The 12,193-nt window shown below is 41.5% G+C and overlaps 1 protein-coding gene across 1 annotated transcript; it reads right to left on the bottom strand.

Moving 5' to 3' along the window:
* Positions 1-3,542: 3,542 nt before the first annotated feature.
* On the bottom strand, positions 3,543-11,083 carry impa1 (inositol monophosphatase 1). Its single transcript, XM_029647901.2, has 9 exons — positions 10,995-11,083; positions 10,346-10,450; positions 9,560-9,693; positions 8,146-8,250; positions 7,920-7,965; positions 7,371-7,479; positions 6,494-6,602; positions 5,642-5,793; positions 3,543-3,966 (listed from the first exon to the last, which is right to left on the bottom strand). Exons 1-9 carry the CDS (start codon positions 11,040-11,042, stop codon positions 3,836-3,838), a joined length of 939 nt encoding a protein of 312 aa, XP_029503761.1. The 5' UTR covers positions 11,043-11,083; the 3' UTR covers positions 3,543-3,835.
* Between the last annotated feature and the right edge of the window lie 1,110 nt (positions 11,084-12,193).

Consider the following 12,193-nt stretch of genomic DNA (forward strand, 5'->3'; position numbering starts at 1 on the left):
TATTAATTGTTTATGGTTCATTGAACAAGCATGGGAAGCAGGGTTTAAACCCTTTACAATGAAGGTCTGTGATTTTTTCAAATTATCTTTGAAAGACAGGGTCCTGAAAAAGGGACATTTCTTTAGAAAATATTTGTTTTCCCAGGACTAATTCCATATGTGTTATTTCATCGTTTTGATGTCTTCACTATTATTATACAACGTGGAAAATAGTAGCAATTAAGAGAAACCCTGGAATGAGTAGGTGTATCCAAACTTTTGACTGGTACTGTATACATAAAACATATGTTTTGTTGTCGTGACACTACCGTTGTAAGGTCATTATTTTTTAGTGGTCATAACTCCTACAGTAAGGTCACCAGTAAAGTGGATTAAAATGGTTTGCTGAAAGAGGTTCTCATGCTCAGAAAATACCCGTGGGCAGATTGCTGTTGTACTAGGGTTTGTTTCTGAATCAGATCATTTTTTTTTCACAGCTTGAGTGTCCTGTGTCTGCCTTAGGCATTCAAATGATTCAGAATCTTATATTTCTGTCTCAACCACAGGTTTCCCCAACAAGGAAAATAAGGAGTAGGTTTATTTGGCTGGTACCGTTTCAGCTCCACATGACAGTAACCACCCTGGCATCATAATGGGCTAACTAGTTTGTTTAGTAACTTGCCACTTTGACAACATCTTCACCACCCCCCCTAATTCAGCCCTTTCATTATCCATTAAAATAATGTGTTGTCCAAGTGGGTAACACATACAATATCCCCAGAGCCATGAGGAAGCAAGTTAATACGACCCAGGGTTGTCTAGTGAATGCCACCCAGGGTTGTCTAGTGAATACCACCCAGGGTTATCTAGTGAATACCACCCATTGTGGTCTGGTGTCTAGTGAATACCACCCACGGTTGTCTGGTGTCTAGTGAATGCCACCCAGGGTTGTCTAGTGAATGCCACCCAGGGTTGTCTAGTGAATGCCACCCAGGGTTGTCTAGTGAATACCACCCAGGGCTGTCTAGTGAATACCATCCAGGGTTGTCTAGTGAATACCACCCAGGGTTATCTAGTGAATACCACCCATTGTGGTCTGGTGTCTAGTGAATACCACTCAGGTTTATCTAGTGAATACCACCAGGGTTGTCTGTTATCTAGTGAATACCACCCAGGGTTGTATGGTGTCTAGTGAATACCACCCAGGGTTGTCTGGTGTCTAGTGAATACCACCAGGGTTGTATGGTGTCTAGTTAATACCACCCAGGGTTGTATGGTGTCTAGTGAATACCACCAGGGTTGTCTAGTGAATACCACCCAGGGTTGTATGGTGCCTAGTGAATACCACCCAGGGTTGTCTAGTGAATACCACACAGGGTTGGCTAGTGAATACCACCTTGGGTTGTCTAGTGAATACCACACAGGGTTGTCTAGTGAATACCACCCAGGGTTGGCTGGTGTCTAGTGAATACCACCCAGGGTTGTATGGTGTCTAGTGAATACCACCCAGGGTTGTCTAGTGCTTTGTGAATACCACCCAGGGTTGTCTGTTATCTAGTGAATACCACCCAGGGTCATCTGTTATCTAGTGAATACCACTCCGGGTTTTATGGTGTCTAGTTAATACCACCCAGAGTTGTCTAGTGAATACCACCCAGGGTTGTCTGTTATCTAGTGAATACCACTCCGGGTTTTATGGTGTCTAGTTAATACCACCCAGGGTTGTCTGGTGTCTAGTGAATACCACCCAGGGTTGTCTGGTGTCATGTGAATACCATCCAGGGTGGTCTAGTGCTTTTTTGAATACCACCCAGGGTTGTATGGTGTCTAGTGAATACCACCCAGGGTTGTATGGTGTCTAGTGAATACCACCCAGGGTTGTATGGTGTCTAGTGAATACCACCCAGGGTTGTCTGGTGTCTAGTGAATACCACCCAGGGTTGTATGGTGTCTAGTGAATACCACCCAGGGTTGTCTGGTGTCTAGTGAATACCACCCAGGGTTGTCTGGTGTCTAGTGAATACCACCCAGGGTTGTCTAGTGAATACCATCCAGGGTTATCTAGTGAATACCACCCATTGTGGTCTGGTGTCTAGTGAATACCACTCAGGTTATCTAGTGAATACCACCCAGGGTTGTCTGGTGTCTAGTGAATACCACCCAGGGTGGGGTTCAGTAGGGAGAAAATGTTTTGAAATTAAGTGAAACTGGGGCCGTGACTACCTGGTCTTGTCCAATGAGAAACACAATTTGTAGTTTTCCAAAATAACAACTGTACTAGTAAAGACATAAGGCCATAAACAGTCTACAGCCGACTGGGAACATACGAACATGTTGGCCTTTGAGGAGCTGAGTTGCTAGCTGCTGCTCTTTTGTTTATATATATATAATGTAACCTTAATTTAACTAGGCAAGTCAGTTAAGAACAAATTATTATTTACAATGACAGTCTACCAGGGAACAGTGGGTTAACTGCCTTGTTCAGGGGGCAGAACAACAGATTTTTACCTTGTCAACTCGGTGATTTGATCCAGCAATCTTTCGGTTACTGGGCCAACGATCTAACCATTAGGCTACTTGCCACCCCCAGGTAACTGAGCAAGCTGTTGACACCTGGCGCTAACATGCGTCCTTGTTCCTGAACTTGTCCATATTGTGATTGTGCTCACACACGTTATTAAAGAGTGTCTCTCATCCATCCACTGTGTCTGCAGTGACCAGATTTCCATGGTTCCTCCTTGTATTCAAATTATTTGACAGATATTCCTTCAAAAAATAAATTAAGTTCCTTTTATTTTAAGACACATATTAATGTCAATATGTCAATGGTGCCACTTGTTTAAAAAAAAAAAGGTGGGAATAACGACGATTTAAATGGTTTCGCTGTCCAGATCCGTCTACACTTGTAAGATATCCAGACACAACGCGTGTCCGACCACCTCCGGAGGATCTGTTCACAACGTGTCTTTTAATCATCTACATCCGTCTACAAATGTGGGCACAAACAGGATGCGGACACAGTCCGGACAAAAGAGGACGCATGTCAGTACCAGGTATAAAACGTGGCTATAAAGGGAGACTTAACAGAAAGACATCATGAAAGCTCGCTCATGATTTTAAAACGTTTTTAAAATTTTTATTATAAAACTGTAGGCTTTAAGTAAGTGCAGAACTAAATTAATATAATTGATATATAATATATATATATAATATAACTGGATTGCATTTCAAATGAAAATGCAATCCAGTAGGGTGCAACATTAAGTGGACATCGTTCTATCCGAACCTTTCACACTCCTGGATAAGAGCCCCTTTTTCAGCTGCATTAGACCTTGAATTGACTGAGTTTCTACATTTCAGTCATTTAGCAGATGCTCTTATCCAGAGCGACTCACAAGTCAGTAGTGAGTGCAGACATTTTCATACTTTTAGGAATGGAATCCACAACCCTGGCGTGCTCTACCAACTGAGCAAAGTGGGACCATTTCTTTACTCATCAGTTCACTATGCTATACTTATGTTGTACACTTCGAAAACCAAGGAAAAATCGAAACTCAATAAAATAAAATAAATATATATTTATTTTTTTTTTTTACATACATGACTGGTGATACATATACAGTACTGTCTTAAAACATAAATGATATTCCTGACATAAAACAATTATAATATTTCAAAATTAACTAATTAAAAACGTATAAAACACAGAATGCTAGGACAAAAAGTTTGGTTTTAAATTACCAGAATTGTTCAAGAACAGTGATATTTTTTGGAGAAAAAAAATAAAACAAGCTTTACAAAACACTTTTTTTTTCTTTCTAAGAATATGACTTAAAACATAGCAATTTTTTCTTGTTCAGTCTTCTGTCTCTGTAGATGCATCATCTCGCAGAGGGGTAAACGCGTCAATCTCTTTGACAATCCTTTCAGCGATTATCTTGTTATTTGCAGCAACAACCCTTCTGGACATGAGGTCCAATGGTCCACCTAGAAAAATGAACGATTCATGTTGTAATATTTTTTTTTAGAGTTGTAAAGAAACTTATATCTTATTAACTATTGATAATGAAAGTAAAACTAGTTAAAGTATTCCCTGCAGGAATTGTTAATGAAAATACATCTGCTAAATTACAACAACAACTAAAATACTGTCATTTTTACAAACTGATCAAATCTCAGCATCTGGGTAATCGATTGTTGTTGAGGATTAATTGAAGTCTATGCTGATCTGTGATTGGATCTTGAGTGCTATTGTGCATAACAGTACTATATACTGTGATTAGTATCACTTAGCAGATACTTTCATACAAAGCGACACACAGTACAGTAAGTGTATACGCGTTTCATCCCTGCAGGAATTGAACCCACAACCTTGGACGTTGTTAGCGCCACGCGGCACCACCCATTTTTACGAGTGAACGCGCAAACCATTTGGCCGACGCATCAGAATGGGCTGGGAATATGCAGTAGGGAGAGGCGTTTACACATTACTGCCGCGACATCGTGATAGAACGTTGTTGCCTGGCAACGTAGATCTGTACCACATAGAAAGTAGCCGTTCGTTCTGATGTCACCACTGCATCTTCCCAAGGTATCAAATCAAATCAGAATTGTATTTGCCACATGCACCTTACAGTGAAATGCTTTACTTACAAAGCTCTTAACCAACAATGTAGTTTTAAGAAAAGTTATTGTTAAAGTAAAAAATAGAGAAGTAAAAAGAATATATAAAACATATAAAAGTAGTAAATAGTGTGTTCATGGTATCTATGTTTAAATTTTTATTTTATTTAATTAGGCAAGTCAGTTAAAAACACATTCTTATTTACAATGACGGCCTACACCGGTCAAACCCTCCCGTAACCCGGACGATGCCGGGACAATTGCGCACCAACCTATGGGACTTCCAATCACGGCCGGATGTGATACAGCCTGGAATCGAACCAGGGTCTGTAGTGACGCCTCTAGCACTGAGATGTCTTAGACCGCTGAAACAGGGTCTGTAGTGACGCCTCTAGCACTGAGATGCAGTGTCTTAGACCGCTGAACCAGGGTCTGTAGTGACGCCTCTAGCACTGAGATGCAGTGTCTTAGACCTCTGAACCAGGGTCTGTAGTGACGCCTCTAGCACTGAGATGCAGTGTCTTAGACCGCTGAACCAGGGTCTGTAGTGACGCCTCTAGCACTGAGATGCAGTGTCTTAGACCGCTGAACCAGGGTCTGTAGTGACGCCTCTAGCACTGAGATGCAGTGTCTTAGACCTCTGAAACAGGGTCTGTAGTGACGCCTCTAGCACTGAGATGCAGTGTCTTAGACCGCTGAACCAGGGTCTGTAGTGACGCCTCTAGCACTGAGATGCAGTGTCTTAGACCGCTGAACCAGGGTCTGTAGTCACGCCTCTAGCACTGAGATGCAGTGTCTTAGACCTCTGAACCAGGGTCTGTAGTGACGCCTCTAGCACTGAGATGCAGTGTCTTAGACCTCTGAACCAGGGTCTGTAGTGACACCTCTAGCACTGAGATGCAGTGTCTTAGACCGCTGAACCAGGGTCTGTAGTGACGCCTCTAGCACTGAGATGCAGTGTCTTAGACCGCCTGCGCCACTCAGGAGCCCAAATGTGGGGCGGAGGTCTACGTGCTATCTGGGATATACAGTGACGTACCATCTACATCCATGAGGATGCCCCCTGCCTCGGTGACTATGATGGCCCCGGCAGCGATGTCCCAGCAGTGAATCCCTATCTCGTAGTAGGCCTCCACGCAGCCCGACGCCACCAGACACATGTTTGTGGCCGCTGTGCCCACACCTCGAATCCTAGGAAGATGGACAGAGAGAGGTTGTGTTCATATACCGTAACAAAATGTTTTACAACAGACAACTAAAACTGGCATTTCTTATTGGACAAGACTATTGCTTGCACAAAGCTTTTCCAGCGTCAGAGTTAGGGTTAGTGTCATCAAGATACCCACACAGAGCAGAGTCTTATCTGATGGTACCAAGGTTTTCCCGCTAGCATTCTAGGATACCAAAGGTGAAAAAAACTTTCTGAATAGTATGCAGTGTGGTCCCATACTCATGTCTCAGCTAATGTAGTATGCCATCCTAGTCTTTCAAGAAAACATTTAAATACTTGGCCTCCACGCAATGTCTAATAAGTAGCATGGAAGTATGCTATTTGGGAACGTGGCCAGGGCATTCTTACCCGTGGATGAAATTCTAAACGTGGCCAAGGAATTCTTACCCGTGGATGACATTCTAAACGTGGCCAGGGCATTCTTACCCGTGGATGACATTCTAAACGTGGCCAGGGCATTCTTACCCGTGGATGACATTCTAAATGTGGCCAGGGCATTCTTACCCGTGGATGACATTCTAAACGTGGCCAGGGCATTCTTACCCGTGGATGACATTCTAAACGTGGCCAGGGCATTCTTACCCGTGGATGACATTCTAAACGTGGCCAGGGCATTCTTACCCGTGGATGACATTCTAAACGTGGCCAGGGCATTCTTACCCGTGGATGGGTAAACACAGGATCTTCCTCATGCTGGAGAAGATTTTGTCAACCACCTCTGTGTCTCTGTTGGAACCAAACTCAGTAGCAATGATAGACTGGCTGATTTCTGTAATGAGAAAGATCAGCACTTCAGTGACATTCCTATTTCAGGTTTATTGGATAGACAGGGTAAGAGAGACAGGGAGGGAAGGTTAGCAGGGGAGTGTGAGGAGGGAAGGTTAGCAGGGGAGTGTGAGGAGGGAAGGTTAGCAGGGGAGTGTGAGGAGGGAAGGTTAGCAGGGGAGTGTGAGGAGGGAAGTAGGTCAGAATTGAATGATGATGTGTATAAAGGATTACAAATTTGTGTTAAGTACTAAAGATGTTGCAAATGCTCATGAATTGTAATGCTCATGAAATGTAATGCTCATGAATTGTAATGCTCATGAATTGTAATGCTCATGAATTGTAATGCTCGTGAATTGTAATGCTCGTGAATTGTAATGCTCGTGAATTGTAATGCTCGTGAATTGTAATGCTCGTGAATTGTAATGCTCGTGAATTGTAATGCTCGTGAATTGTAATGCTCGTGAATTGTAATGCTCGTGAATTGTAATGCTCGTGAATTGTAATACTCGTGAATTGTAATACTCGTGAATTGTAATGCTCGTGAATTGTAATACTCATGAATTGTAATGCTTATTTGAACAAAAATGAAATACTAGTTTAAATGCAGCGCTACAATGTAAATCTGGACTCAAACGGAGTAGGGAAATGTAAATATGTGAAACACTGGTCTATAGTAAAGTAAAATATGAATAGTAGTGAATTCAGAGAGACATAATACTAGTATTACTATACAGCACTATAGATGCACTGGTTGAACTAACTACTGAACCTTTCTGGTCTGACACATTCAGGATCTGTCCATTGCAGAAGGCCCCCTTCCCTTTCCTGGCTGTGTACATCTTGTCTTCTATGCAGCTGTACACCACTCCAAACTCCAGCTGAGGGAAACAAGAGAGGAATGTCTGTTGCGGTGGCAATCTGAACAGGGATTCACTACCCCCGTATACACCGTGAAAGAGGTTAGGGTACACAGTCGACCACAATTCAAAAACCAAAAAGAGCAATCTAAATTCAATAACATTTTAGACTTTTACAGCCCCTTTAATGACTGGTGATGAATGTACATTATACTGGTTTAAACATAGATGATCTTCCTGGTCAGTTGACCATTTAAAAAGAAAATCTAATTTATGAAACACAGAATGCTAGGACAGAAAAAAAAGTTTGGTTTTAAATTACCGTAATTGTTCAAGAGTACTGTTGTCAACTGCAACAATTACAGAAAACTTTGCCATTGTAAATGAAGAATGAACAATGAAACGTCTCATGAGTTCTCTAGGCTCAGAAAAAACTCTGAATGATTACTAGGAAAACTTGCCTTTCTGTTGACTGCAAAGCCAATAGACACGGCAACAAATGGATATCTGTTGAAAGCCATGGATTTCAGAAAGACTGTGTTAAATAAGATAACCAATGAGCAAATGTGTGCTACATAATGACAAGGATTAAATGGAAATCAGGTGTTTGATAAGATATTTTAAAATCGACACAAAACGATTACCACATTTTTTTTTTGAGAAAATAACAATAATTTAATAAATTACCCGTGGACAAAGTTAGTGGTTCCGTCTACCGGGTCGACAATCCAGGTTGGGTTGTCAGTTAGAACACAGGGCTCTCCGGCAGCCACCGACTCCTCGCCTATGAAACTGCAACACAAGGAGAACAAGGTCATGTTCATAAAGCTGTGCTTAAACACAACAGGAAAAGAACAACCCAGTCGACCTCCATTTGTTTATATGTAAAGGCCATAGGCGGCTTCGCCTGTGTTTTCAGCTCTCTCTCTGCGTGCAAGATCATTAAGGCACTAAAGGAAACCGACTGCAACAGAGAGGGACAATCTGAAATGTTCATTTTCATTTTCCGTGGCAAAATGTTTTCTTATTGGACAAGTCTAGATCGCCCCCTCTCTGTAGAACTACCTACTAAACTATTGCCATTAAAGTCCATATAGTCTGCATCATTTAGAAACACCAAACACCTTTATAATGTCTGCATTATCTAGAAACACCTTTATAATGTCTGCATCATCTAGAAACACCTTTATAATGCCTGCATCATCTAGAAACACCTTTATAATGTCTGCATCATCTAGAAACACCTTTATAATTCCACATCCTTTATAATGTCTGCATCATCTAGAAACACCTTTATAATGTCTGCATCATCTAGAAACACCTTTATAATGTCTGCATCTAGAAACACCTTTATAATGTCGGCATCATCTAGAAACACCTTTATAATGTCTGCATCATCTAGAAACACCTTTATAATGTCTGCATCATCTAGAAACACCTTTATAATGTCTGCATCATCTAGAAACACCTTTATAATGTCTGCATCTAGAAACACCTTTATAATGTCTGCATCATCTAGAAACACCTTTATAATGTCTGCATCGTCTAGAAACACCTTTATAATGTCTGCATCGTCTAGAAACACCTTTATAATGTCTGCATCATCTAGAAACACCTTTATAATGTATGCATCATCTAGAAACACCTTTATAATGTCTGCATCGTCTAGAAACACCTTTATAATGTCGGCATCATTTTTTAAATGTTATTTACCTTTATTTAACTAGACAAGTCAGTTAAGAACAAATTCTTATTTTCAATGACGGCCTAGGAACAGTGCTTGTTCAGGGGCAGAACGACAGATTTGTACCATGTCAGCTCGGGGATTCGAACTTGCAACCTTCCGGTTACTAGTCCAACGCTCTAACCACTAGGTTACCCTGCCGCCCCATCTGCATCCTCTAGAAACACCATGTATAATAACTCCTTTATAATGTCTAATTGAACACCAACAGATACTGATCGGGAGGTTCTGTAATATACCTGTAAAAATCTTTCTCCTTTTCATGGGCTATAAGAAGTGTGCCAGTGTGTGTGTGTGTGTGTGTGTGTGTGTCAGGATATGTCTTTATATAAGCAAAGCCACAGTAAGTTATTGTACCTGTGCGTGGGGAATTTCTCCTTCACAGAGTCTATAATGAGTTGCTCCACCTTTTGGTCAGTTTTAGTCACCAGGTCCACAGAAGAACTCTTCAACATAACCTTCATGTCATTCTGTACTGCATCCCTTACAAGCTGCAGCAGATAGATACACGGTTGAATACTGGACCTTCTGTCTGAAGGCAAAAGGTCAGTGAAGAAAACCACAAGACAAGCAGCACCACCACACACTCTGACAGACAGACACAAAGTCAGTCAGTCAGTCAGTCAGTCAGAGTCAGACAGACAGTCAGTCAGTCACAGTCAGACAGACAGACAAATTCAGACACAGAGACAGTCAGACAGACAAATTCAGACACAAACTCAGTCAGTCAGTCAGTCACAGTCAGACAGTCAGTCAGTCAGTCAGAGACAGTCAGACAAACACAAAAACAGACAGAAAGGAAAGACAGACACAAAGTCAGTCAGTCAGTCAGTCAGTCAGACACAAACTCAGTCAGACAGAGACAGTCAGACAGAGACAGTCAGACAGACAAATTCAGACACAAACTCAGTCAGTCAGTCAGTCAGTCAGTCACAGTCAGACAGTCAGTCACACAGACACAAACTCAGTCAGACAGAGACAGTCAGACAGAGACAGTCAGACAGACAAATTCAGACACAAACTCAGTCAGTCAGTCAGTCAGTCAGTCACAGTCAGACAGTCAGTCACACAGACAGACAAATTCAGACAGAAAGGAAAGACAGACACAAAAACAGACAAAGACAGACAGACAGAGACACTCACCGAGCCTGCTTTCCTGGCCAGAGCCACAGCATGGTCCATGGCATTCTGCCAAAGGTCAGTCATGGTATGGTGCCTTGATGCAAGACCTATGTCCTTAAAAGGATGCTGTGGAACAGACAGTGAAAAGGTTTGCACATAAACTAGCTACCCCAATACTGGGTCCAGTATGTGCTTGTAGCAATGGAGCTGAACATGCTGTCAATTCCATCAGAATAAGAGCTTTATGAAACCTGAGGCAAATCCTCCTGTAATTTCCATTTTCCAAGAGCATGACCTTTGTAAAAATAGCAACCCTAGAGGGAAGAACGACTGATTGCTTCTATACTGATGGGAAGAATGTGAAAGTACATTGACAAATTATGGTATAATCATTTAATTAAAACAAAATAGCGATATTCTATAATAAAACGGTTTGCATTGCAAATGTTTTCAGATAAAGTCTTGTTTATCTATTTCAAAAACGATTTACAGCACTGATCCGATATTGGTTTAGCCTAACAGTTCTCGAGCTATATGCGAGGATTTATAACCATTCCATCTTAAAATGTAACACACAACACGTTATCGAGCTAGTCTGTGCACAGAATAGGAAATAAGAGACTGTAACTAGCATACGAATGATCGAGAAAAAAATAGGCTAAAATCTCACCGATAGTAGATCGAGTTGGGAAAAGTCAATAAGCCACCACTTCCGCATAGAACCAATTTTTTTTAAACTTCCGCATAGAATCGTCTTCTTCTTGGCTAGTTTGCCCAACAAGACGAATGACGGGTATGTGCTGCCGCTTACTGGCCAGTGTTGCGCCATTGCACGCCATTAGCAATACTGAACAAAACTATTAAACGCAACATGTAACCATTTCAAAGATTTGACTGAGTTACAGTAGTTCATAAAAGGAAATCAGTCAATTTAAATAAATGCATTACGCCCTAATCTATGGATTTCACATGACTGGGAATGCAGATATGCATCAGTTGGTCACAGATACATTTGGAAAAAAAAAGAAAAGAAAATGTAGGTGCGTGGATCAGAAAACCAGTCAGTATCTGGTGTGACAAATAATTTGCCTTACGCAGCGCGACACATCTCCTTCGCATAGAGTTGATCAGGCTGTTGATTGTGGCCTGGGGAATGCTGTCCCACTCCTCTTCAAGCTATGCAAAGTAGCTGGATATTGGCCGGAACACGCTGACGTACACATCGATCCAGAGCATCTCAAATATACCGTACTCAAAGAGTGACATGTCTGGTGAGTATGCAGGTCATGGAAGAACGGGGACATTTTCAGCTTCCAAGAATTGTGTACAGTTCCTTGCGACATGGGGCCGTGCATTATGCTGAAACATGAGGTTATGGTGGCGGATGAATGGCGCGACAATGGGCCTCAGGATCTCGTCACTGTATTTCTGTGCGTTCAAATTGCCATCGTTAAAATACAATTGTATTCATTGTCCGTAGTTTATGCCTGTTTATACCATAACCACACCACCAACATGATGGACTCTGTTCACAACGTTGACATCAACAAACCGCGTGTTCAGTGTATTTTAAAAATGTTTTAAAGGCAATCCTCAGTCAGGTTGATATGAACAACCCAATAATACAAACAGTCTCAATTTAAGTAATTTCTAACACTTTACCGAAAAGTAGGAACTGTAGCAGTTATTTGATGCCATAGAAATAGGTACTCTAGATGTATATAACCCCTTTTAGCATGGACATTGCCATTGAGGGCTTCCACCATTTTAATAGTTCAAGGGATATTTCACCCAAATTGCAAAAGGACGCTGTAAGCATTCTATGTAAGCATTCTATGTAAGAATTCCATGTAAGAATTCCATGTAAGC

This window comes from Oncorhynchus nerka, linkage group LG20 (assembly GCF_034236695.1).
Source record: "Oncorhynchus nerka isolate Pitt River linkage group LG20, Oner_Uvic_2.0, whole genome shotgun sequence".
NCBI classification, from domain to species: Eukaryota; Metazoa; Chordata; class Actinopteri; order Salmoniformes; family Salmonidae; genus Oncorhynchus; species Oncorhynchus nerka.

What these genes read in the sequence shown, in the direction of transcription:
- impa1 (XM_029647901.2), bottom strand. Translation starts at nt 11,042, where the DNA reads ATGCGGAAGTGGTGGCTTATTGACTTTTCCCAACTCGATCTACTATCG. An exon ending in CCCAACTCGATCTACTATCG is followed by an intron (nt 10,451 to 10,994) that starts GTGAGATTTTAG and finishes TCTGTTCCACAG; the next exon opens with CATCCTTTTAAGGACATAGG. An exon ending in ACCACTAACTTTGTCCACGG is followed by an intron (nt 7,966 to 8,145) that starts GTAATTTATTAA and finishes GGCTTTCAACAG; the next exon opens with ATATCCATTTGTTGCCGTGT.